The sequence below is a fragment of the Gadus macrocephalus genome, chromosome 19 (genome assembly GCF_031168955.1).
Source record: "Gadus macrocephalus chromosome 19, ASM3116895v1".
Taxonomy (NCBI): domain Eukaryota; kingdom Metazoa; phylum Chordata; class Actinopteri; order Gadiformes; family Gadidae; genus Gadus; species Gadus macrocephalus.
The window spans coordinates 17,550,947-17,576,564 of NC_082400.1; the positions used below are offsets into that span (position 1 = coordinate 17,550,947).

Sequence of the window (25,618 nt, forward strand, 5' to 3'; positions counted from 1 at the left end):
AGACAGAGAGAGAGAGAGAGAGAGAGGGGGGAGAGAGAGAGAGAGAGAGAGAGAGACAGAGAGAGAGAGAGAGAGAGAGAGAGAGAGAGAGAGAGAGACAGAGAGAGAGAGAGAGAGAGAGAGAGAGACAGAGAGGGGGGAGAGAGAAAGAGAGATAGAAAGCGAGAGAGCGAGAGGTTGAGAGAGAAGAGAGACGGAGAGATGTAGAGGGTGAGAAACGGAGGGAGTGAGAGACAGAGAGAGAGAGAGACAAAGTTATTCTAGTTGTATTTGTTCATTTTTTTTCTATTTCAAATAATGACTTCCAAATAAGGTCCTTGGGTTAATCATCAACTTATATGTTCGAGTATACAATTTTAAATGAGAAGGTAAGTCATTGAGGCAATTAATTATTTCCAGAATCAAAAAAATTGAATGAGAAACAGAGTCAATTAAAGCAAGCATAGAAACGGGCGAGAGAGTTTGGGGATAATTGGCTTCAACGAGAACCCATTACATCAGCCACTGACCTTCCTCTGCCTACACACAAAACAGACCATATGTATTGTAGTCTATCTGTACAGATAGGATCAGCAGTGATGTAGATGGTCCAGCATGGTCTGGAGCAGATAAGGTAGAGTAGGTGGCCTGTTGTAGTCTACTGAGTCCTGCTGGATGGTTACTCAACAGGTGAGGTACCTTGAGTCCTACAGATGAGGTACCTTGAGTTACAGGTGAGATACCTTGAGTCCTACAGGTGAGGTACCTTGAGTCCTGTTGGATGGTTACTCTACAGGTGAGGTACCTTGTCTCCTGTTGGATGGTTACGCTACAGGTGAGGTACCTTGTGTCCTGTTGGATGGTTACTCTACAGGTGAGGTACCTTGAGTCCTACAGGATGGTTACTCTACAGGTGAGGTACCTTGAGTCCTACAGGTGAGGTACCTTGTGTCCTGGAGATCCAGCCTGGCCCGCTGGCCCTCTGTACCCGACGCCGGGCTCACCCTAACACACACACACACACACACATTATGAGCACACACAAATATGAGCACACACGCACACAGACAGGCATGCACGCACGCAGACACTCACACACACATGCACGCACGCATAGACACGCAGGCCCACACACACACACACACAGATGAGTGCACACACACACACACACACACACACACACACACACAGTGTAGACCTTGCAGGCTCACTGGTTGGATCCCAACGGGGCCCATGCTATGAATGCACTCATAGGATAAAAGGCCCACGTTGTGATGATGTATTTATTAGGGCCGTGCCACCGAGGGAACAGCGAGGATAAGACGTGCGGAGAACACGCCAGCGTTTACCTTTTGTCCTGGCTCCCCGATCTCTCCCTGGGGACAGAGATAACAGAGAAGATCTGTCAGAGCTTTACATAATAACCCTCACACGACACCAGTGGTACCAACGCTGCTGGGGAGAAGAGAGAGAACCAACTCTACGACCAGTCAGCACAAAGTCTTGTGTTGCATTGATGTGGGGGAGGTGACAAAGAGAATAATTAACAGCCTGTTAACATGGGCACCGATGCAGAGAGGAGACGGAAATTGGAGGCGAAAAAATGTCACCTAAAATCTGTGACGGGATAGAGGTCGGACACACACACACACACACACACACACACACACACACGAGTGCACACACACACACACACACACACACACACACGAGTGCACACACACACACACACACACACACTCACACACACACGAGTGCACACACACACACACACACACACACACACACACACACACACACACACACACACACACACACACACACACACACACACACACACACACACACACACACACACACACCCGAACCCAACTGCGTCAATCCATGATGTTTGCTTACGTCATGTATTGACGCAGTTGGGTTCGGGTGAGTAGAGATTTCACATTGTCTGTGGGCTTTGTTGTTTGTGTGTGTGTGTGTGTGTGTGTGTGTGTGTGTGTGTGTGTGTGTGTGTGTGTGTGTGTGTGTGTGTGTGTGTGTGTGGGGGTTATTAAATAATGAACCAGCCGTGATACATGGCTGGACATAAATGAGGTGCAGTTTAGCACTTGTATAACACATAAACACAGCTACACATTCAGCCCCGTGATTAATACTCCTAAGTTTGGACATTTCAAGAGGGAACGACCGCAGTGTGTCGTTGGAGACGTTCGATACAACTCTCGTGTTATTACTTTATTTCTTATTGTATTTCATGCCGTTTTCATTTTGGAAATTTCATCATCACCTTTGCCCCGTGATTAAGAATACTAACTTTGGACATTTCAAAAGGGAAATGACCCAATGTGTCAGTAGTGTGGTCCAATACAAGCTTTGTGCTAGTGCTTTATTTCATTTCACGAAATTGTTCATTTTTTAAATTTCATCATCACCTTTGTTCCGAGCTTCCCGTCCTCACCGGGGGCTCCCTGATGTGGGCGAAGGGGGAGAGAGTCAATTGAAGAGGAGCTTTGAAGCTGTGATGACACAGTCAGCCCCAGTGGACGACCTCCGCAGTCCCCTAATTGCCAATCAGTTCGCAATTACATGGAATTGCGTTACATGTGGGCGCAGCGCCGCCATGTGGGCGCAGCGCCGCCATTCACTCACCTTCAAAAAGAAATAGTGCGGAGGAACGGGCTGGGGCGCGCCTGTCTCCTCGTCGTACAGCCCCGCCCTCTCCCTCTCCATCTCCGCCCTCTGTCTCTCCCACCCCTCCCTCTCCCTCTCCAGGTCCCTCTCCCTCTCCAGGTCCCTCTCCCCCACCTCCTCCTCCGTCTCCCCCCTCTCCCGCTCTCCCACCTCGGCCTCCCTCGCCCTCTCCTTCTCCAGCTCCAGACGTTCCCTCTCCATCTCCAGCCTCTCCCTCTCTCTGTCCGCCTCCAGCTCATCGTCCTCCCTCTCTCCGTCCACGCCCTCCTCCTCCTCCCCCCCCGGGCCCCACCCGTAGTCCCCGCTCCCCCCGGCGGGGTCGTAGTCCGGGTCGGGGACGCCCGTGTCCACCGCCGCCGCCTCAATCTCTTCTTCTTCTTCTTCTACGTCCCACTCCGCCTCGTCCAGGGGACTCCCTGTGGCCGCTCTGTCCGCCCCCCGGTCTCCTGTCTGTCGTCTCCTGCGCTCCAGACTTCCCCTCCTCGAGGCGGTCGGAGGATCTGGGGCTGCTTGGTGCTTTTTCTGCGGGTAGGATTTCATAAAATGGAAAACGATATCTTGATGAAGCAGCGCCGCGATGGGTTTGACGCTCCATCATGTCATCAGCGTCATGTCAATATCAAACCGTCAATCTTCAGTTTTGAATGATAGAAAAAACAAATAAGGAACTAACAATCAATAAAAATCGATTGGATGTTTGAAGATATGGGTGAAAAGGGTTTGTTTGTGGGAATCTTCCATTTACTGCAATATTCCTCTGGATCATAATTACAAGTATGTACTTTAGGATGGGCTTATAGGATGGAGCTTGATACATTACCAGTCCCCTATTAAACCACGAGGTGTGAGTGTGATTAGCAATTACAATCCGTTTCAAAATCTGCCCTTCCCTCTGACTTAGTGACATCACAAGTGGGAGTGTCCACCTAGATGTATGCTGAAGAGATTAGTCTACCAGCCTACCCCAGGACTGTAGCGAATGTTGCTTATCTATTCATTAGGACCCTCCCAAGAGTGATGTCATTAAGGCACAGGAAAAAGGCAGATTTTTTAAAGCGGCTTGTAATAGTTGATCACACCTGGATGTCACTTTTATCCAGTACGATATAAAATACATTTGAATAAATGTACATTATCATGGAGTCAAACCCCAAATTATTTACACATTAGGCACACTCACCATCAATGTATGAAAGGGATCACTTTTCTTTATCTTGAGTTGTTATATCCGAAATAATTTAATATTTGCGTATTCGTATTTGTGTTAAAACTATATCAAACTTGCTCTTATAATAAGCGCAATATGGGCTAATAATGATGTTGATCTTAGAATGAAAGACGCATAGACTTTTTGGAACGATTATCAAAACATTTTTACTTGAATGTAGGCACACATGCAGAGGTTATTATCGGAATGAAAAGTGATAAAAATTTCACCAGTGAAAAGATTTTTGGGATATGGCTACAATATTTTTTGAACAGTGTTACTATATATGCTGATGATATGAGATAAAACATGGTAAAGAAGGAAACCAAAAACACAAAAAAACAAGATACATTCTTCTCTCCAATTTCAATAAATACAACTCGTCAGCTTAATACAAAGTTATAAATGCATTGAAATTGTCATTAGATTGTTTAAGAGAGTAAGAGATTCTCAATTTAGCTAATCCCGATTTGCAACGACAAGAGATCGCTGCTGGTTTAATAAATAAATAACGTGGAGTTGAGTAGAGAACGTAGAAAAGCAAAGTTTGTTCTTCCATCACTTTAACCTGAACGTCAATAGGTCTAGACAGGAATAAACAATTAACTTGCATTTACAGTGTTCCTTTTTTAAATATTCGTCTGTAGTAAAAAACAAAAGCAAAGACAAAACAAAAATACGACACAAGCCATAAGTCTTGTGGGGGCGTGGCTTGGGACATGTGACATCATCACTCAGTGACACGGTGTTCCGCTTCGTGAAATGTCCGGCCGCGTTCGGGGGAAGTTGCTCCTCACAAGCGATTACCGTCACAGTTTATACACGCCTCCCCGAGTTGTGTGCGCTTATGATTTCTTACAACTCTACCTTTACATTCTCTCTCAGGATTTAGAGAGGTCCTGTTTAAAAAACAAAAATGAAACAAAAAAAGAATAATTAAAAAGAATAACTCTGAGTTTGGCCTTTAAAGGTTTTAGTTGTTTTCCATTCAAGCGGCAACACAACACTTCATGCTGAACGCATGCTGCGACAAAAAATTAATCAGGGCAAACAATGGCCAAAATATAATTGAGTCATGCTCTGATTTGATTTATATTCTTGTAGAGTTTGTTTGTTTTCGATGTTGAAGTTGGCGGTTTGATTTAAGTTAATTCACAAGAACTTGCATAAGCCTCAAACAGGTTATTTTTTGCACTGGTGACATCTTTATGTTAAAGAAGTGGAAAGGTTAGATGAGTTGTGAAAGCAAGTGCTTATATCTATAGCTATTTTGGCCAATAGTAGATGCTATCTACATGCAAAACCATTATATGATTTTGTTTATTGACCGATTTTGAAGTCTTGCCAAACTAAATTGGATTGGGTGGCAATTAATGAAAAGCACTTGGCCATCACATTCATGCATCTGGTTTTCAGTGCAAAGGAAAGAGGTTGCATTCCAAAGCATGCGAGAAACACACATAGTATCGTTGATACAGGCAACATACAACACTGAGGCGTACCTGTTCTGCTACTTCTGTTGTGTTGAGAGGATTGATTGTTGGTACATCCTCCTCCTTATTAGGAAAAAAAGGAAATGCTGTGAAATTGTGAATTGTATTTAGTTGGACAGTACAATTTCAAAATACAGTACAAAATAAATAAGAAAGTTTCAAACATACCTCTTCTTTAAAACCCGTCATTTGAAATAGAGGCTCTGCTGTTGTCCACTCAATCTGAAAATATTTGTTATATTCATACATATATTTAATCTAATTAGAAAAAAAATCGAAAATCAATAAACAAGCAGATTGGTCTGAACTTTCAAAAACAAATCCTTATATTCTTGATATCTTCATTGACCTTAAACAACATCTGAAAGTGATCACGTAAATGCAACATACCTTTTCTTCCTCAGAGAGGGGGAAGCCATCTGTGATAGGTTCTACCTGTCATGGGAAGAGAAATAAAACCCTTGATGGCTACATCCTACATACGCCTACAATACACCTACTGTTTTCACTGTATGTGCAACAAGGTCCCATGTTCTTGTATTAGTGGTTGTTCATGGAAAACTAATTTATTCCCAATAACTAATGAGGGTCTTCAAGTGGGCGAGGTATTAATCAACCTGATGCAAGACCAACATTTCCTGTCCTGTTGTGAGGGATATTTAATTCCCTTCTGACGCTTAGGTTCAATTAGAAGAATGCCAAGTCCCGCTGGGCAATATTGCCTATAAATCCCCAACAGTGTGTTTACCGGCTGGAAATGTAGATATGTATCAATGTCTCAAACATTGCGTTTGGCAATGCATAGTTTACAAAATGGGTCACACTTTGCATTACAGAGTCCTTGTTATAATGTAATTTCACATGTTTAAGCAATATCATACCATGTATAAGAATGTTATTAGTATGCAATAACGTTATGGTAAAGCCTTATCCAAACCCTAGTGTGGAACTTGCTTTTTTACCTTTTCCTAACCTTAACCCCCAACCTTAACCCAACTGTGTGGTTGCATGCTCTTCCATAACGTTATTACCTATAAAGTAAATGCTGTTACATTTCTTATCACGCAGTACCTGTGTGATAACATTGTAGTAAGGAAACTCTTGTAAAGCGTATTCCAAAAATGTTATAGTTGAAAAGACTAGTATCAATAAAATAGACAAGCCATCTTATAAAATCGAAACTGCTTACCTCGTACTCATACGCGTACTCTTCACCATTATAGTACTCCTCCTCCTCCTCCTCTTCCTCCCCTTGCTCACTAGCCTAGAGAGAAAATACATGTCACTGCTTGGCCGATGATAAGGGTTGGTAATAGGCACAGCCTTTATCTTGGTAACACATCATAAACAGAGTTCATCACTGAGCATCAATACAAAATGGCATAAGTTCATAGCACAAAGCCGGACAAGACAGCATAAACGACGTTGCTCACATTGTTTCAACACATCAATAAGCGCAGGAATGTTAGTGCATGCTTGTTTTAGCCTCACTACACACATTGTTTTATTATTCAACACATTTCAAACGTAGGTGTTATTACAATGTCCGAGTTCCACAGACCTTTCAGACTAAAGAAGTTATGAGTTAAAGTCATGCGGTACGCAGTGTTAATGTGTGTTTAGTCTGGCCGGTGTGAGGAGACTTCATTAGTGGGTTGGCGCTCTCAGATGCCCTGAGGTCAAACAGGAGTTAATTGGAGTTAATGTTTGGTGGGTGGTTGGATTCATTTATTTCTTGTTGTTTTTTAACCCAGCTTCAAGGGCATTTACCAGGCGTTGTCTCTGCCTCTTATGTCGTCCTTTGTTCCCTCTGCCCTGTTCCACGGGTTCACAGTCAGAAAGAAAACAACAGTTGTGCTAAAATAAGACACGATGGGAGTTCACATGGAGTGGATTCCACAGTTGGGGGGAGAAAGTAAGTGGAGGACACAGCTTATTTCATGTTAGGTTAAGTTGTTTGTGAGTGATTATTAAAAAGACTGATTGCTAGCGTTGTTATCTATACCAAAATAGATTCTTTAGGCATGTTGATTATTTAGAACTATTGTCATAAAATGAAATCTATATTATTACTCTATATTATCTGAAATGGTTCCTCCATGCAGAAAGAATTCAATGAAGGTGATATATTCCTGGTGCTCATACGGTACTCGCGACCGTGTTGCACAGTTCCCAGAATCCTTTGCGAGGAGGCAGCTCCAGCAGCCTTACCTTCCCGCGTTCCTTGTTCTTCTTCTTCTCTGCCGAACCCTTCTTCTCAGCCTCCTCCTGTGTGACAACCACCGTCTCCATGACGACCTCCGGCAGGCGGGAGATCTTCTGGAACACATGCAGCCAGAGGGCGTGTGAGCCACGCGCGGCCCGCAGTACAAAGGCCCTTCAGAAAGGTCTCAGGGTTGGTGACAACACTCAACGTGTATTTGTAGCAAATGTTCGCAGAGAGTTCTAGATTTACTCTTTTACGGTCAACGGGTAACTTGAATGTCAAATGCTTTTTGCCCCTATTTATGTTACTCCTCATTTCAGTGAGACCACATGTTTTAATTGTTTTCTTTGGTAACTTTGCACCTATCTTCCAGTTTCTGTTAAATGTAGTAACCTGTGTTTGCAACAGCATGCTGCTGTCTTGGCCAGGTCTCTCTTGCAAAATAAATTATTAATCTCAATGACACCACTCTGGTTCAATAAAAGTCTACTTTCAAGCAGCTCAACGTGGTGTTCTGATGTTGGCGCGGGTAGGTGTTCTAAACTATCCTCCCTCCTGATGTTGTCCTGCCCCACCTCCTTGGATGTACTGTCGTTGGAGGGAGCGTTGACCAGGGTCAGGTTCATCTGGAGCCGGGCGGTATCAGCGCTGACGTTGCCCTCCAGACGGCCCTGCAGCCCGGGGCCGTCGGGCCGGCTCTGGGTGACGTTGGGCTCCGGGGCCCGGTCCGCCCCCGACAGCTCCCATGATGCACTTTGGCCCACCGTGGTTCCGTTAAGCACGGCCTGCCCAGAGAAAGGCACCACAGGTTTCAAATTGCATAGAATTATATGTGTAAATAAATGTAAATATGGTCTAAATTTCATGGTCAAAATGTATTAAATTATAACCAATGTATAAGAAGATATAAAATTTCCACAAAATCCAGCAGAAATGTTTTAACTGGCCTCATAGATCATCCTACACACATATGAGACATAACAACACGACTTAAAGCTATCCACATGGACTTTGAGGACCAGGTGTGGAGGTGTGTGTGTCTGTAAGGGAGGGGGGGGGACTCACAGCAGGGGCGGGCGGGGGCGTCTGTCCGTCCACATCGGGCAGGTACCCCTCCTTCGTCAGGGGCTGGCTGCTCAGCTCGTACTGCAGAGAGTTCTGATCCAACGACAGCAGGGGGTTCTTTGGTTTGGTTGGTGTTTGTTTGTGAGTTCTGACGTGGAGAGCTTTTGAATCGTACTTTATTCTTTCATCAGAAGTTTGAGGAAAATATTTCAAAAGGTAAAAAGTTTTATATTTCATTTTTACAATGCGCATAGAATTTGTGTGTATAATTTCAATCTGCGAATAAGACTAACATCAGTGTACTATCAATCACATAAAAAACAACCACCCAAAGAGTAATCCATAAGTTGTTTGTACATCGACGGTCGATGTGTTCTACAGAGGGACATACTGTGTATTCAGGGATGGCGTTGGAGCCGTGCGTCTCCTTGACCTCCTGGAGCCTCTTGGTGGAGCTGAGCACGTGCAGCAGCTCCTCCACCCCGTCCTGCAGCAGGTGGTCCACCAGGGCCTTGAGCAGGGGCAGCTGGGAAACGGAGTTCTGCTTTAGTTCATCGGGAACGGCACGCTATGGACCTCCATCTAAGTCAATACTTATTAGCATTATTTCCGCGTGAGAATTTGATTAAATCCGTTAAAAGTGAGAGAAAAACACACAATCAACTGTCCGACGTTATATCTACATACTGGAGGTCCCGTTGGAGGCTTTAGATGAGAGGGGCAATTTTATGTTGGGTGAAATCTGTTCCATTTGGGTGTAAAAATTACTTATAGAAAGTACAGTGGAAAGTAAAGTGCATGGCCAGCAGATAATGTCAGCAGTCTGTTGTAGAGTGTGATGCTCTCACCCTGATTCCATAGGCTTCGAACATGGCTTCAATGTCCTGTGGAAGAGGAAAAGGACCCCGATCAATGGATCTTTTAATAAACAAGACTTTTCATAGCAAGTCACTAATACCAATGTCTAAGGAAGTTGTGGTTCTCAACTGCCCTCGTGACCCATAAGTGGGTCACGAGGGCATTTTGAGTGGGCCAAATCATACCATAATCATAATAAGAAAGAAGCCATGAATTAACTAATGTTTTAATTGTTAATTCATGTTTCAATGGCTTACGATATGATTGACTTCAGCACCAATTGTTGAGGCTTTTTGTTTGCTCCATATGTTTTAACCCTACATTGTCGATCACTCCAATATCTGTAAATAAATGTGTCACTCTTTTTGGTGGTAACTTAATGAGGAATGACCCCTGTGAGTCCTGAGGCTGGACCAGCCCAGATCGGTCTAATGGATGCATGTTATAGGACCCCAGGTAAACACGTTACCTTCATCTGAATGGCCTTGCCGGGGGGCCCCACATCACCCTGTCACCGCACGACAAGGCAAGGAGTACAAAGAGTCAATGTCGTCTCCTGGCTAACAGAGATACAACCATGGAGGTAAAGTCTAAATATTTACCCGGTCTCCTTTCAAACCTTGCACCCCTGTTTCGCCCTGCGGAAACAAAACACTTCCTGTAAACTCCACAAAGTCAACAATGCATTCATGTCGTTGTTCATCGTTTAACTTTTCCTTGCATTAAAAATGTCGCCCTTCATAGTATTTACCTTCATTCCCGGTGCACCCTAGAATCACACACACACACACGAAGGCACAGAAGCCTGCATTAGAGAATGCAACAAAGCAAAGGACGAAGCACAACACCACATGCTTGGGGACCCACAACGTTGAACATTGGAGTGTGTCGCCAGAAATGTGTTTTCAGTGTTTGAAAAGAGTTCCAAAGTTCTCTTTTTAAACACAAAAGGACTCAGATGTCACTCTGTGCATGCAATCAAATATGACTCATACATGCCGTAGCCAAGATAATGGGCCTTATCCACCTAGCGGCCATCTCTTATTAAACTTAATTGAAGCAGGTAAAGTCTCATTCTGATTAATAACCAGGTTTTCAAGAGAGACCTGGCCAAGAAGCAGCATCAAACCACATACAACATCGTTGTGGTTGTCAACAGGCGGCCATCTTGGCTCGGTACTGCCGCTGGGTGAGTAAAAAGAAGAGGATATGGGGGAGACACCGTGAAGGCAGGGAGACGTGGTAAGAGGATATGGGTGGAGACACCGTGAAGGCAGGGAGACGTGGTAAGAGGATATGGGGGAGACAACGTGAAGAGAGGGAGACGTGGTAAGAGGATATGGGGGAGACACCGTGAAGGCAGGGAGACGTGGTAAGAGGATATGGGGGAGACAACGTGAAGGCAGGGAGACGTGGTAACCCACAGTCACTCCGGGGGGACCCATCGGCATCGGGAAGGCCTGGCGGATCTCTTCAACGGTGGCACCCTGACAAAACATCACATCAAATCATTACAATATTGATTATTAACCATGGATTGATTTTTAATAAATAACAAAGCACATTTTTAATCAACATCTATAAGAACAAATCGATCAGGGATACATTTTGCAAGTGTAAGTTATGACATTTATTGACATTGGGCATATCTTGTTACAGAAATGAGTTTTAGTAAAAAGCCATGAGTGATGGACAAATGGAGGAAGAAAGGGACTTTAGCCTTTGGGATTTAGTTGATTCCTCGACAAAACTCAGTTGTTGTGATATGATTGGTGGAGATTCCGAGCCGGATGGCGGGCCACAGCGTGACCACGAGCTAGGATGATTTAATTAGGAATGTAAACTAACCCCTGCATGGCGCCAGCAGTTAGTCTTAGTTGAAGAGGATAATAATCTTCCAATATTCCAGCAGTGATAAAACGGTACAGAAGGAGGTACATTTCAGGTCCTATCTAGAATCAGTAGGGTTAGGGTTAGACCCGCGCTACCTCTGGAGTCACCAGGACTTTGGTTCCGGGTAATCCTGGAGCACCCAGTTCCCCTTTACTGCCGTCTTTACCCTGGGGGGGGGGTTAAACAACACGTTGTGTTACCCTCTTCAAGCTCGTGGCACAATTTCATGGCAAGCTAGGACTGCATCCTCACTGCTACTTACATTGGCCCCAGCCTGTCCCTTCTCCCCCTGTCAGGCAGAGAACATTGGTAATGTGATTACTGCACACAGTCGACCTGTATCTGGACAATTAACCAGTCTTTTTCTTAGTCTGTTATGTATCTGAAAAACAAGAACTCACCGTGTTGCCAGTTTCTCCTTTGGTTCCTTTTTCCCCCTGTAAAAAAAAAAAGCTTTTCACTTCATATTGACCCTCAAAACTATAGGCATCGATTCAACATGTCCCTAGCCATGGAACGTACAAATCCATTTCACACAGGTTTTACTTTGTAAACTTAACAGTGCACTCACGTCTTTTCCTGCCATGGCTCTCTTCCCGTCAATGCCAGCCTTCCCCTGCAGACAGGGACGAGGAGAAACGAGTGGCAGATAAAGGCAAATAATGTGAAACACAGGAAACTGGTGACAGATAGACAGAAGCTGTGCAATGCAGAGAGGCTGCCACTGGATGAGGAGCTTTGATGGCAACACAGGCACACCGCCTGGGATGGGCATATGCCATACTGAAATGCACTCATTAAAAATATTTGAATGGATTTTCGAATTAAAATTCTACATTTAAAATAAAAATATTAGAATGTATTGAAGCATCACACTCACTGGTGTTCCAGGCAAACCAGGTACACCAGCAATCCCAACACGGCCTTGATCTCCTCTGTCCCCTTTCTGTGTCACACACGCACAGGCACACACGCACACGCACACACACACACACACACACACACACAAACACACACAGCTCAAAACAAACATTTTTGTCTTTCTTAAAACTTATTTTGTGGTCCTCAACATTTTAACCAAAGCATTTCAACAGAAGTATTACTAAATAGCGGTGAAAGAAGTTCTTATGAGTTCCGCAGTAGAATACTCACCATCCCCGTCTCTCCCCTCGTCCCCTGTTCACCCTGCAGCAGGAGAGATGAATTCACCGTTAGCTACTGGTGGAATAATGCTAATGACAGTAAGGATATTCAAACTGAGGGATAACTGTACTAAGGAGAATTCCCTAGGTTTTGAACTATTTAGTTGTCATATGAAGGGCTGAAGACCTTTGCCTGCTGTCTCAAACCAAGCAGCATTAGTGGACCAATCAGTGTGTGTGTGGGCCTGACTCCAGCCTCCGCTGGTGTGTGGTGAACATTTTCTAATAGTGTTGACCCTTCACTCACCTCAGTCTGAAGGCTCAGCGTCGGAATAAATCTCAATTTTATTTTTCTTGCTCCAAAAGCAAAAATAAATCCTTAAACCTCATCTAAAAAGGTGATCTTTTCTTAAGCATCAGGGCCCTTGAGAGTCATTATATCTTTTTTTACAGTTCCCACCTGGGCTCCTGCTACGCCTGCAACAGCTTCCAGTTGGTGGCCGGTCCCACCCTGGGAAAAAACAGGAAACGGTCACATTTGGATGTACAGTCCAGGGGTTCAGAGATGGGGACAATAGATGCATGAGGTGGAGGTCAAGAGGTCAGAGCATGGGGTCAATAGGTGCATGAGGTGGAGGTCAAGAGGTCAGAGGATGGGGTCAATAGGACGATGAGGTGGAGGTCAGGAGGTCAGAAGATGGGGTCAATAGGACGATGAGGTGGAGGTCAAGAGGTCAGAGGATGGGGTCAATAGGACGATGAGGTGGAGGTCAGGAGGTCAGAAGATGGGGTCAATAGGACGATGAGGTGGAGGTCAAGAGGTCAGAGGATGGGGTCAATAGGACGATGAGGTGGAGGTCAAGAGGTCAGAGGATGGGATCAATAGGACGATGAGGTGGAGGTCAGGAGGTCAGAGGATGGGATCAATAGGACGATGAGGTGGAGGTCAGGAGGTCAGAGGACTGACCTGGGACGGGCCGGGTGGGCCGGGCTTCCCCTCTGGACCCTGCAGAGAGAGGAAGTGGAAGAGATCATAATGGATGAAACACACTGAGCTGGGCTCAAAGTGTTCATTCCCCAATCACTTAAAGTGTAATTCCGGCGAAAATTGAACCCAGGGTCATTTTCGGCATGAAAACCCATAAAATAAGCAGTTTTTTATTGATAATCAAGTTTAGAGCTTGCCCAAAGTTGCCCGGAGCAATGTAACAGCCAACAAATTTAACTTCAAAATCTCCCCTCTTGATACTACTTACTGTTTTAAATTTGTTGGCGCCTCTATTATATTATTTACGGTAGCCGTTAATCGACTTGTGTGGACTTCCTGGAAACATGGACCTACCGGAAGGCACTGACTTGGAAAACAATCTCTTTTAATAAACTCCCTGTACGCTAACTAAGTGGTTGATAATTTGTTTTATGTGTAGGGACCCTAATCATGCTACTGCATAATTGTTTGGTGCTATTTTGAGCAATATTAGTGCTTAGAAATGCAGATTTGGAAGCATTTGCTGTGCCCCTAGCCAATAACATGGAAGCCATTTGGGCTGTTACATCGCTCCACGCAACTTTGGGCAAGCTCTATACTCGATTATCAAAGAAAAAAAGTGTCTGGAGGGCTTATTTTATGGGTTTTCTTTCCGAAAAGACCCTGGGTTCATTTTTCGCCGGACTTACACTTAATACTATATAGTACCTTTTAGTGAACAAGTGAGACAGGGAATAGGGGTCACTAATTATGTCCCTGAAATCGATCGCATGACGTTTAGTGGACACATGACAGCTCATTTGCATAAATAAGCAGTATGTGTCGGCATTCTCTATTGGACAAATCTATGAATGGAAACCGCTATGCATCATGGGATATGGTGCAAAAATAATTATACATCAGCTGTGAACTTTTTATACGGTGCATCCTGGGTGATAAGTAGTGCACTATATAGAGCAGAAGAGGACCAATTCAAACACGGCACTGGTTTTAAATGTTTGACTGGAGGATGAAGCCCTTACCCTAGGGCCAGGCATTCCTGTCTCTCCCGTGGGCCCTTGATCACCAGGCTCACCCTGAAAGGGAACAGCATAGAATAGAAATAGAATAGAACAGAGCAGAATGGAGAAAATTAGAATGACTAGAATAGACTTCCTTAATGTTTGGTTTATTCTTCCGTTTAGCTACCTTAATCACCCGGGTCAGTATGTTGTTGTCCGACGTTACCTGGTTGAAGGAAATAAAAGACAGAGGGTTTAATTCTAGCAGTTTTGATTGAATTGAGTCATATGACAAACTCCAGAACAGGTGTCTGAAGGCCTTCTGGGAGATGGAGTGTTTGAGTGTTGTGTGGATGTGGGAGAGGTGATTGAAGTGTTTAATGGTAATAAAGGGGTTTACATGGGCTGTTCCAGGAGGTCCTGGCTTTCCCTGAGGAGACGCAGCCGAAGGAACAACAAATTAACACAAATAAACAACAACAAACACGTAGAGAACAACAAAAGATGTGACGCCACTGAATTGTAAACACTCTAATCAGAACACATACAAGTAATAAATGTATTCATGATCCACAAAAGGGTTGATTTCAATGTCTGACGTATCGGTGGCAAACATCGGACTGAAAGACGGCAAAGGAAAAAAAAGACAGGTGGCTCGAAAAGTTTCCGGACCAAAGGATAAGACGGACACAAAGAGCAGGAAGTCAACGAGAGGGAACAATGTGTCATAATAAGAGAGGATCTCCAATACAAACATACGCTGTCTCCTTTGTCCCCCTTCTTGCCGTCTGTTCCCTGAAAGAGAGAAGATAAGGTTAATCTCACTACTCCCCTGCACCTTGCCTAATGAATGAATGAATGTATGAATTCATATTCAGCTCAGTAACGACACGCTGATGCAATCTCTCTTGGCTCTCGTTTTAATTGACAACTGTGGTGACATCGGCGTCACTGTGACGCAACATCCTGAGAACACGTCAGATGCCGGGAGTGTGTGTGTGTGTGTGTGTGTGTGTGTGTGTGTGTGTGTGTGTGTGTGTGTGTGTGTGTGTGTGTGTGTGTGTGTTCCTTACCGGTAGGCCGTGCTTGCCTCCTTCTCCTCGGCCCCCTGGGTCCCCTGGTCGGCCCGGCAGGCCCAGTGGGCCCTGGGAGACGGGGGTTCATAAAACCAACACACACATTATAAATTGGAACCATTATGAAAAAACAACAGAAATGAGAAATTAGAAAACCAAAATCACCCTAATCCCTCGATCCCCGGGCTGTCCACCTTGTCCCAGTTCACCCTTCAGGAATGAGAGGAAACACTTTAGAGTCAATAACACATTAAAAACATTTCATGTTTCACCAAACAGACTCTAAACAGACCAAACGTCAGTCAGTCTTCAGTATCATGAGTCTTAAACTTGGTGGTGTTTTATTCGTCATGCTGAGGGATTGAAATATGCCCATAAATAGATCAAACACATGACTTACCGGAGTACCACGTTCTCCTTTAGTTCCCGCTTCACCCTACATACACGCACCAGAGTAGAGACTATCACCTACTTTGTCAAGTGTCAATCCGTGAACACAACAAGACACACATTCTGGGTGAGTGAACTCACCACGCTTTGTTCACGGTCAAATTGTGTTGAATTCATATTGGTGGAAAACAGAGCTGTTGAATTTCTGCTTTATTGCTAAATCACTCTTCTTCAAACCAACTGAGACTAGCCAATGGGGGGAGGCCTCTCTACAGCATGCTATTGGAACAGGACTTCAGAGAGGTTCTAATTGGGTGTCGTATAATAAACCAAGAGTCAGGTTTGGAATTGGTGGACTACATACCATGCAATGAATGGCAGTGAACAATATATCATTGGAACGTAGCTTACATGCTACTGAAACCATACATTTCTTCAGGACTGCAGACAGATTTAATGTTCTCAAAAGTATCCTAAAAAGGAGAATATCTAATAGGGTAGGGTCATTTAGATATGAGGATGGGGCTTCTATCAACAGTCGCTAATCAACAACCACATTGGATTTACTTACATCTTTACCTCTTAATCCCGGAGCTCCAGGATTTCCAGGGAGCCCAAGACCCCCACCTTCACCCTTTGAGGCATCTTGCCCCTGGAGGGAAAGTGGTGATCCTCAACATGAACCTTTGGTCTCTTTATTTCTGTACTCAAACTGTTCTTTCATCTTCACGGAATTCTCTTTGTTACCTTTTGCCCTGGCTTCCCCGATAGACCAACATTTCCCTGAGGAGGAGAAAGTACGTTCACAAATTGTGGTTTGTCTGCATCAGGATTATGCAAGCACACAAACACACATGCACGGACGCACATCACACACCCACACGTCACAAAATAATGTTTTCTTGTGACTCACTCTTTCCCCATTCTCTCCCTTGGGTCCCTGCAGTCCTGGAACGCCGAAACCGGGACTGCCCTGCAAAGCAGCATCATCATCATCATCATCATCATCAACACCACCACCACCCATAACGTCTGAACGCTAAACATTAAAACAGACTTCCGACACAGTGAGCCGCAGAGTTGTGTTGTGTGTTAGCGTTCAGACCTTTTCTCCCTTGATCCCCTGCAGTCCTTTGACCCCCTGCTGGCCGAGTGGGCCTACCGGGCCCACGTCCCCCTGAGAGACGGACACACACACAGGGCTCAGCGTAGGCGGTGTCAGCCCCGGTGAGGAACACCTCACACAACAGGGTGGGATGAAGGACGAGGAGGGACGGAGATATATGTTCACCACTCTAAATAGTACCCAGTAGACTGATGTAGGACTTCAGAGGAAGGAGTTACAGCGCGTTAACCAAGCATGATACGTCTTGAGGTCTGACACGGCTCACGTCGGGTCCTAGGAGCGCTTTGATGTTCCAGCGCTCTGGAAGTCTGCGAGGGCTCGTTTAACAAACTGGGCCTCAAGAAGAAGACAGAGTCGCTGTGCTACCCCCTCCCCTGCCCCGCCTCGTACTGTTCTCTGAGACCGACCAGACAATGAGACGGCCACACACGGTCGGGATGAGAGTTAGATAAATCCAGTGTGGTGGGGGCTAAACACAAACAGACGACTCACCCTGGCTCCTTTCTTCCCCGTCGGACCGAGTATCTGTTGTGAAAGAGAGACAGGAGGCTCATCACTGCGTCCCAACCTCCAGAATGTGTTCTGATACTCATCATGTGATGAGTGCTGATGGGTCCTTACCCCCTTAGCGGGGTCCCCAGGTGACCCCCGGAGCCCCTCGTCTCCTTTGTGTCCGTGGTCTCCTTTCTGCCCCTGGGGAAGGAGACAGGAGACAGGAGACAGTGAGACAGGAGACAGGGAGACAGGAGACGGTGAGACAGGAGACGGTGAGACAGGAGACGGTGAGACAGGAGACGGTGAGACAGGAGACAGGAGACGGTGAGACAGGGAGACAGGAGACGGTGAGACAGGAGACGGTGAGACAGGAGACGGTGAGACGGTGAGACAGGAGACAGGAGACGGTGAGACGGTGAGACAGGAGACAGGAGACGGTGAGACAGGAGACGGTGAGACAGGAGACGTGAGACAGGAGACGTGAGACAGGAGACGTGAGACAGGAGACGGTGAGACAGGAGACGGTGAGACAGGAGACGGTGAGACAGGAGACGGTGAGACAGGAGACAGGAGACGGTGAGACAGGAGACGGTGAGACAGGAGACGGTGAGACAGGAGACGGTGAGACAGGAGACAGGAGACGGTGAGACAGGAGACGGTGAGACAGGAGACGGTGAGACAGGAGACGGTGAGACAGGAGACGGTGAGACAGGGAGACAGGGGGACGGGGGGACGGTGAGACAGGAGACGGTGAGACAGGAGACGGTGAGACAGGAGACGGTGAGACAGGAGACAGGGAGACAGGAGACGGTGAGACAGGGAGACAGGAGACGGTGAGACAGGAGACGGTGAGACAGGAGACGGTGAGACAGGAGACGGTGAGACAGGAGACAGGAGACGGTGAGACAGGAGACGGTGAGACAGGGAGACAGGAGACGTGAGACAGGAGACAGGAGACGGTGAGACAGGAGACGGTGAGACAGGGAGACAGGAGACGGTGAGACAGGGGGACGGGGGGACAGGGGGCCGTGACGGTGATGAGTGAGACGCAGGGACGGCCATCAGCGCTCGATGACAAGAGGAGAGTGAAGGTCGGCTCCTGTGGTTTAGTGGAGGTGTAAGTGGACCCTATGCTATAAGGTGGAAGTGGTATTGGACCCTATGCTATAAGGTGGAAGTGGTATTGGACCCTATGCTATAAGGTGGAAGTGGTATTGGACCCTATGCTATAAGGTATAAGTGGTATTGGACCCTATGCTATAAGGTATAAGTGGTATTGGACCCTATGCTATAAGGTGTAAGTGGTATTGGACCCTATGCTATAAGGTATAAGTGGTATTGGACCCTATGCTATAAGGAGGAAGTGGTATTGGACCCTATGCTATAAGGTGGAAGTGGTATTGGACCCTATGCTATAAGGAGGAAGTGGTATTGGACCCTATGCTATAAGGTGTAAGTGGTATAGGACCCTATGCTATAAGGTATAAGTGGTATTGGACCCTATGCTATAAGGTGTAAGTGGTATTGGACCCTATGCTATAAGGTATAAGTGGTATTGGACCCTATGCTATAAGGTATAAGTGGTATTGGACCCTATGCTATAAGGTATAAGTGGTATTGGACCCTATGCTATAAGGTGTAAGTGGACCCTATGCTATAAGGTGGAAGTGGTATTGGACCCTATGCTATAAGGTGTAAGTGGACCCTATGCTATAAGGTGGAAGTGGTATTGGACCCTATGCTATAAGGTGTAAGTGGTATCGGACCCTATGCTATAAGGTGTAAGTGGTATCGGACCCTATGCTATAAGGTATAAGTGGTATTGGACCCTATGCTATAAGGTGGAAGTGGTATTGGACCCTATGCTATAAGGTGGAAGTGGTATTGGACCCTATGCTATAAGGTGGAAGTGGTATTGGACCCTATGCTATAAGGTGGAAGTGGTATTGGACCCTATGCTATAAGGTGGAAGTGGTATTGGACCCTATGCTATAAGGTGGAAGTGGTATTGGACCCTATGCTATAAGGTGGAAGTGGTATTGGACCCTATGCTATAAGGTGGAAGTGGTATTGGACCCTATGCTATAAGGTGGAAGTGGTATTGGACCCTGTACTATAAGGTGTAAGTGGTAGTTGACCCTGTACTATAAAGGGAGAGTACCAAAGCACAATCACACGGTGTAAATATTTCCTTGCTTCATGTTGAGGACTGAAATCATTTTGTTATTAGAAATCCGGTTATCGTTGGATTCCAAAATGTTCTGGTAGGTATGAAAAATGTTTGAATTATTTGTGGTTAACCTTTATATTCCCGTATGCGAGCTTAGCCACAGCTTTATGTAAAAAAAGTATGACGATGATATTTTAACACAAAATTAAACGAGGACGTGGGTGGAGATAATTAGCTCCCCTCCAGAGCATCTGAGATTAAAAGCCAGCCATGTGAAGCCCAGCGCGGTCACCCACAGAGGTGCGAGCCTGTGGGGCTCCGACCACCATGCAGGCCTCCTCCGCCCTAATGACCAACAGAAGCTCGTCCACAGGGAGCAGCATCACTGCACCTCGTGCTGACCGCCGCTGGACGGGGTCAAGGGCCATCGTTCTGAGGTTCTTCACCTTGTTTGGGTCGTGGACATTAAGAAGAACAACAGAGAGCGCATCGCTGACGTAACGGGGCTGGTTGAATGTGAGGATACGAACGGAACGTGTGGCTGATGAGTGGTCTGTGATTGCATGAGTTTGACCAAGGGCTTCACCACATATCACCAGACACGGCGGATATGTTTTTCTGGGGGAGGAATGCTTCTTCTCGGGGTGATACAAAAGTCAAGCTCAACAACAGAAGATCTAAGTCATACCAGCGACAGGCAGAAAAACATCCAACAGAATATGGATTGTATTCATATTCATATTTTAGTCTGGCACTATTTCGGAAATTCGAATTTACTCTAGAGTCCAGCCAAACAACAAGCAAACTGGTTTGAAAGCCGTTTCCTTCTGGCTACATTTCTGCAGCCCTGTGCTCCAGCGAAAGCACGAAGATGGAAATAACATCACTGTGAAATACAAATCATTGTCGTTACCATGGTAATGGACGTAAAAGCAGACACTACTTTTCCTTTTCATCAAAAAGTGGTGAATCGATGGGATAATTCTACAAATGTCAATGCACATTTTTCTCACTCTAACTACTGTCAATTTCAACGTACGTCACCCATATGTTCTCTTTAATGGTGGTCGTTAAAGCACTTCAGCAGGTGACACAATTTAAAGAAACAATATCATGACTCAAGGATGGATTGAAGCATTTAAGAAGCTTTTCTTAGCTGGGAGAAGGCAATGGCAAAAGTCCTTCCAGAACTACCTGTACATCTGGAATCTTGGAAGTGCAGTACGGTAGAAAGGAAAGGCATATAAAGTCATTCATATAATTTCCTCAGTTGTCAATAAGAAAGGACTAATGCAATACTCACGAGAGGCCCCTGAGGACCGACCAGGCCCCTCTCGCCTCCGTCCCCCTGGGAAACACAATCAAGCTTCAGCCGTTGGACAGAACACCGCTGAATAATCCCATTTCAGTGGGCTGTCACGGTCGGCCCACGCAGTCATTCTGTACCTTTGTTGAGCTACCGGTTGAAACTGTGTGTTTATCGCTTTGATGATTGAACCCATCATTTACAACTTTTCAAAAAGGATTATGATGCTGATGAAGAACACACACACACACACACCGAGATTACACCACAGACACTGATACGTATACACACATAATGCCTCACACACACACACACAGCCACACACATACACACAAACACTCCGGCCAAGCCAATCCAATCCCTGTTTGATGACTCACACTATAACATTATGTAGCTGAAAACAACACTCGGGACAGGTCGAGGAGGAGAGGTGATGGATGACCTCACCTTTTCACCCTGCTCTCCTTTGAACCCCTTTTTCCCCTGCAGACGGGGAGAGAAGAGCGCTCTTTAATCATGGTGCTACGAGGACAGGCTAGTCCTCACGCGCTACATGTATATGGATATATGTGTATATGGATATATATATGTGTATATTTAAGCAATAGATCACGCCAGGCTGTGGTATGTGCTCATTATACCACTGTTAAGGGGCGTTGTCCGGCCCCGACGCGCAGCGGAGGGCCGGCGACCCCCTTCACAGTGGTATAATGTGAGCACATACCACTGACTGAAGTGATCTATTGCTTTTATACAATGGTTACCGTTATGGCGAAACGAAAGTCATAGACACACTACATTTAAAAAGAAACAAAGAAAGTCAAAGTAGCCGTTTTGTTAAAGAATACAAAAAAGTAGTCCCTCCTGGCTGCCGCTATGCATCGACGGTCGCTATGCAACACACTTTAGCGTCCCTCCGAGAGAAGGCTCCGATAGAGCGGTTCGCCGGCAATTTATCCTATGGAGCAGTTCACTCGGGTATATTTCCCCGCTGGTGAATCCCCTCCTCCATGGTCAAGATAAATCTCCGTGTGATAAAGTTTCTTACGATACTTTGTAACGGTTTCCTCTTCCAGGCGCGGAGTGATACTTTCACAAAATGATCGGGCGTCATAGCAGTTATGTATACGCTCTTTATACAACAGTTGGGAACCAATCAAATCGCTGGATTTAGGTCCCCCATTGTATAAATGTGTATATATATGTGTATATATGTGTATATCTGTGGAGATGAAGGGGATGGTGTGTACCCGAAGACCGGTGACTCCTTGGATGCCCTGGTCGCCGGTGGCCCCCTTTAACACACACACACACACACACACACACACACACACACACACACACACACACACACACACACACACACACACACACACACACACACACACACACACACACACACACACACATTAATGTAAAAGAAAAGGTGAGAAACATAATATTGTTTTTTGTTAATACTTGGCTGAATATGACAATACCTTGGGTCCCATTGGTCCTGAGAATCCGATGTTACCCTGCAAAAAGAGAATTTGTGAATTTATGAAAATGAAATGGTAGTCAGAGTGTATCGGAGGACCTCTGAGAGAAATCCAGCAAGTCCAGCAAGACACAACAAATGAGGTCATTCCATCACATGAGCTGTTTTCATGGTTGTTGTTCCGTAATCTTCTCTGAGCGACATTTCCGATGAGTCAGTCACGTTGTGGTGGAGGTTGTGTTGGAACAGACTACACTCATGAACACTGATTGACAGATCAACATTCTTCTTTTAGGACCACGAGCTACGCAACCTCAGCCTTAGAACAGAGTACCTTTTCTCCAGCTAATCCACGCGGGCCTTGTACTCCTTGGATTCCTATTCCTTGTTCACCCTGACAAGACAAAACCCCAAACGCCCCCCGGCCTTAGAACAACACGTTAACAGTCACAACGCCGTTTTGGCCAACATCCTGCAGGGTCAGAAACAGCTCTACCTTTTGTCCCTCGTCCCCGGGGGACCCAGGCACTCCGTCTATCCCGATCGGACCGGGCAGTCCCGCCGTTCCCTGGTCGGCGTGGGTGCGTGTGTTTCAGAGGGAGGAGGGAAGCATAGAAACACAATCTGAACCTACTGTTCATTGAGTCCAGTGGCAGGAACAGTAGGCCTCTCCTGACGACCGATAATTCCCATTCAATTGAGTGTTTTCAGTAACTAATCAGAACTTACATCTCTTCCCTGATCTCCCGGGTCTCCCTTCTGCCCCGTCTTCCCCCGCAGACCCTTCACAAAACAAATCCTGGTTCATTAAGATGATCCCAGTCCAAAACAAGACACAAGAGGATCCTGCAGTACTTTATTGAAACCTTCCAGAGATCAAGTGTGATTTACAGACCACAGTCCAACATCTCTGGTCCCTCTGTCTAGTGTCTCTTTAGACCCAAAGCATCTGGCAGGCAAATCGGTTAGTTGGGTGGGAAAACCCTTCACAATCTTTGGAAACCATGACAACTCTACTTGTTCTTTTTAATTCTGTATTCCTGTTCCCACCCAGGTAGCTTGAGAATGCAATTTGACAGTGACAAATTGTTTCACTTTCTTTTGACAAATGTACCTATTATAAGTCGCTTTGGATAAAATAAATACCCTCTACAAATATTGTAGAGGGTTTCCCCACCCCGTCGACCAACGAGGCCACTAGGTGGATAGAGTCCACTGTGGAATAACGTATGTGTGTTAATAGAGCAGATGAATAAACAGCTTCTGTACTTACTTTAGCCCCAGGCTCTCCTGTGTCACCCTGCAAATACAAATAGTTCTTAACAATCAAAACGATATGAAGGAGGCAAATAAAAACATTGCATTCATATATGTACAAACTACATTTTCATATTAACGGTAAGGTTCTTGGTCTACAAAGAATTATTATATTGTTATATTTTCTAACAAGTTAGGAATCTTTGAAGTGTGAATTGCTTTTTCCAGACACACACACACACACACACACACACACACACACACACACACACACACACACACACACACACACACACACACACACACACACACACACACACACACACACACACACACACACACACGTTTAGATTGGCTGAAAAGAGAAAGCCCAGACATGAAAGCAAAGATTTGTGATTCTCAGTTCAAGATAATACATCGTGCAAATCCAACCCCAGAGAAGGGCAACGCTGTCGGGTTCAAGGCCCCGTGACGTCTAAAGAGTGGGGCCTGGCGTTGGACTTGCTGTAACAACAGCCTGTGTGGAGTCGACTGTGTGACGTGAGAACATGAATACATGATGAAACAAAGCAGCATGTGGAGTGCTCCAATGAAGGACACATGATTTAAAACATCTAGAAGATCTTATCCAAGGTGTCCATGACGGAGCACGAGGAACCCCGGATCGCCCGGCCACGGTACCTTGATGGATGTCCCCGGGGGCCCAGCGAGGCCCTCCTGTCCCGGCCGGCCTGGCGCTCCAGACACCCCCGGCACCCCCGCAGGCCCCTGGGGGCCCTGGGAGTGAGAGGCAGAGGGGCGCGCTGATCAACACAATGGCGGGATCTGTCAGAGCTGCTGGTGCTCTCTGACAGTAGTATGTAGACGGTGTCAACGCCGTGCACGGAGCCAGGGATGGAGCGGCCATGTTTCTATATTAATATCAGGATGAGTGTTGACCCTCATGGGAGACACATCAGTCACATACACAAGACGGAGGTCACATGGGAGACACATCAGTCACATACACAAGACGGAGGTCACATGGGAGACACATCAGTCACATACATCAGACGGAGGTCACATGGAGAAGCAATTTCAAAACCACATCATGCAGCCATCGTCTAAACATTGTGGAGACGTTGTGTCCGCATCAAGCAAGCATTGCATCAACATTGAGTAAAAGTGAACGACATTTAAAGTAAACGTCGAGTAAACGAGTGATCGTGGTTCTCCAGGGGATTACTCACAGAGGAACCGGGTTCTCCTTTCCGTCCCGGGACGTAGCCGGCCTCCGTGCCCCCGATCACGTATCCCGGGTCGCCCTGCGAGGCAGAGAGGGTCGAGGGTCAACCAGCGTGTGGACTCAACGGCTTCTACCGTACGGTTGTCAGCGGGCGTCAGGGTGGTTGGTGTTGGCGGACATGTTTGTGAGGTCAGAAGAGGCTGCTGGTTCCACTCACCCTCTCTCCCCTCTGGCCCTTGGACCCTGTGTTTCCAGGAGGGCCCTGAAAAGAAAAGCCCCATTGTTCATTCTCTGGTATCGGTAAATTCAGTAGAGCCATCCGGTACTTCTTTTTGATGAGAGCAATACAAAACAGTGTCTGTTCTGCTTGGATTGTGTTTATTACTGTGATTCAATTATATTTGTGGGAATAACATCAATGAGGGGATGTGGGAGTTGCTCTGCTGTCTGAGGATGTTTATGAACACAACACACCTAAGATGGATTTACGACCAAAAAGGTGGGATTGTGTGGAGACCTTTAATATAATTTACAACAAGGTGTATGAACCCGAAGAGAGGGCATACTTCACTG

At 45.9% G+C, this 25,618-nt stretch overlaps 1 protein-coding gene across 1 annotated transcript in view; it reads right to left on the reverse strand.

The window, feature by feature from the left end:
• The window catches only part of col7a1l (collagen type VII alpha 1-like), a gene marked incomplete at its 5' end in the record, with an annotated part of 74,007 nt that overhangs the window by 16,345 nt on the left and 32,044 nt on the right, over positions 1 to 25,618 (reverse strand). Inside the window, 51 exon segments of the mRNA XM_060039128.1 lie at positions 510 to 519; positions 914 to 984; positions 1,329 to 1,355; positions 2,412 to 2,447; positions 2,629 to 3,192; positions 5,380 to 5,433; positions 5,539 to 5,592; positions 5,761 to 5,801; positions 6,553 to 6,634; positions 7,141 to 7,185; positions 7,582 to 7,689; positions 8,152 to 8,361; positions 8,642 to 8,734; positions 9,033 to 9,167; positions 9,490 to 9,525; positions 9,969 to 10,007; positions 10,102 to 10,137; positions 10,251 to 10,268; positions 10,924 to 10,986; positions 11,488 to 11,559; positions 11,655 to 11,681; positions 11,794 to 11,829; positions 11,964 to 12,008; positions 12,273 to 12,338; positions 12,545 to 12,577; positions 12,995 to 13,045; positions 13,502 to 13,540; positions 14,545 to 14,598; positions 14,711 to 14,749; positions 14,924 to 14,953; positions 15,283 to 15,318; positions 15,597 to 15,668; positions 15,765 to 15,809; positions 16,000 to 16,035; positions 16,561 to 16,641; positions 16,737 to 16,772; positions 16,903 to 16,962; positions 17,095 to 17,166; positions 17,608 to 17,640; positions 17,737 to 17,808; positions 21,084 to 21,128; positions 21,534 to 21,569; positions 22,337 to 22,381; positions 22,565 to 22,600; positions 22,898 to 22,957; positions 23,060 to 23,131; positions 23,293 to 23,346; positions 23,837 to 23,863; positions 24,502 to 24,597; positions 25,050 to 25,124; positions 25,263 to 25,307. Coding sequence (XP_059895111.1) covers positions 510 to 519; positions 914 to 984; positions 1,329 to 1,355; positions 2,412 to 2,447; positions 2,629 to 3,192; positions 5,380 to 5,433; positions 5,539 to 5,592; positions 5,761 to 5,801; positions 6,553 to 6,634; positions 7,141 to 7,185; positions 7,582 to 7,689; positions 8,152 to 8,361; positions 8,642 to 8,734; positions 9,033 to 9,167; positions 9,490 to 9,525; positions 9,969 to 10,007; positions 10,102 to 10,137; positions 10,251 to 10,268; positions 10,924 to 10,986; positions 11,488 to 11,559; positions 11,655 to 11,681; positions 11,794 to 11,829; positions 11,964 to 12,008; positions 12,273 to 12,338; positions 12,545 to 12,577; positions 12,995 to 13,045; positions 13,502 to 13,540; positions 14,545 to 14,598; positions 14,711 to 14,749; positions 14,924 to 14,953; positions 15,283 to 15,318; positions 15,597 to 15,668; positions 15,765 to 15,809; positions 16,000 to 16,035; positions 16,561 to 16,641; positions 16,737 to 16,772; positions 16,903 to 16,962; positions 17,095 to 17,166; positions 17,608 to 17,640; positions 17,737 to 17,808; positions 21,084 to 21,128; positions 21,534 to 21,569; positions 22,337 to 22,381; positions 22,565 to 22,600; positions 22,898 to 22,957; positions 23,060 to 23,131; positions 23,293 to 23,346; positions 23,837 to 23,863; positions 24,502 to 24,597; positions 25,050 to 25,124; positions 25,263 to 25,307 — 3,348 coding nt within the window.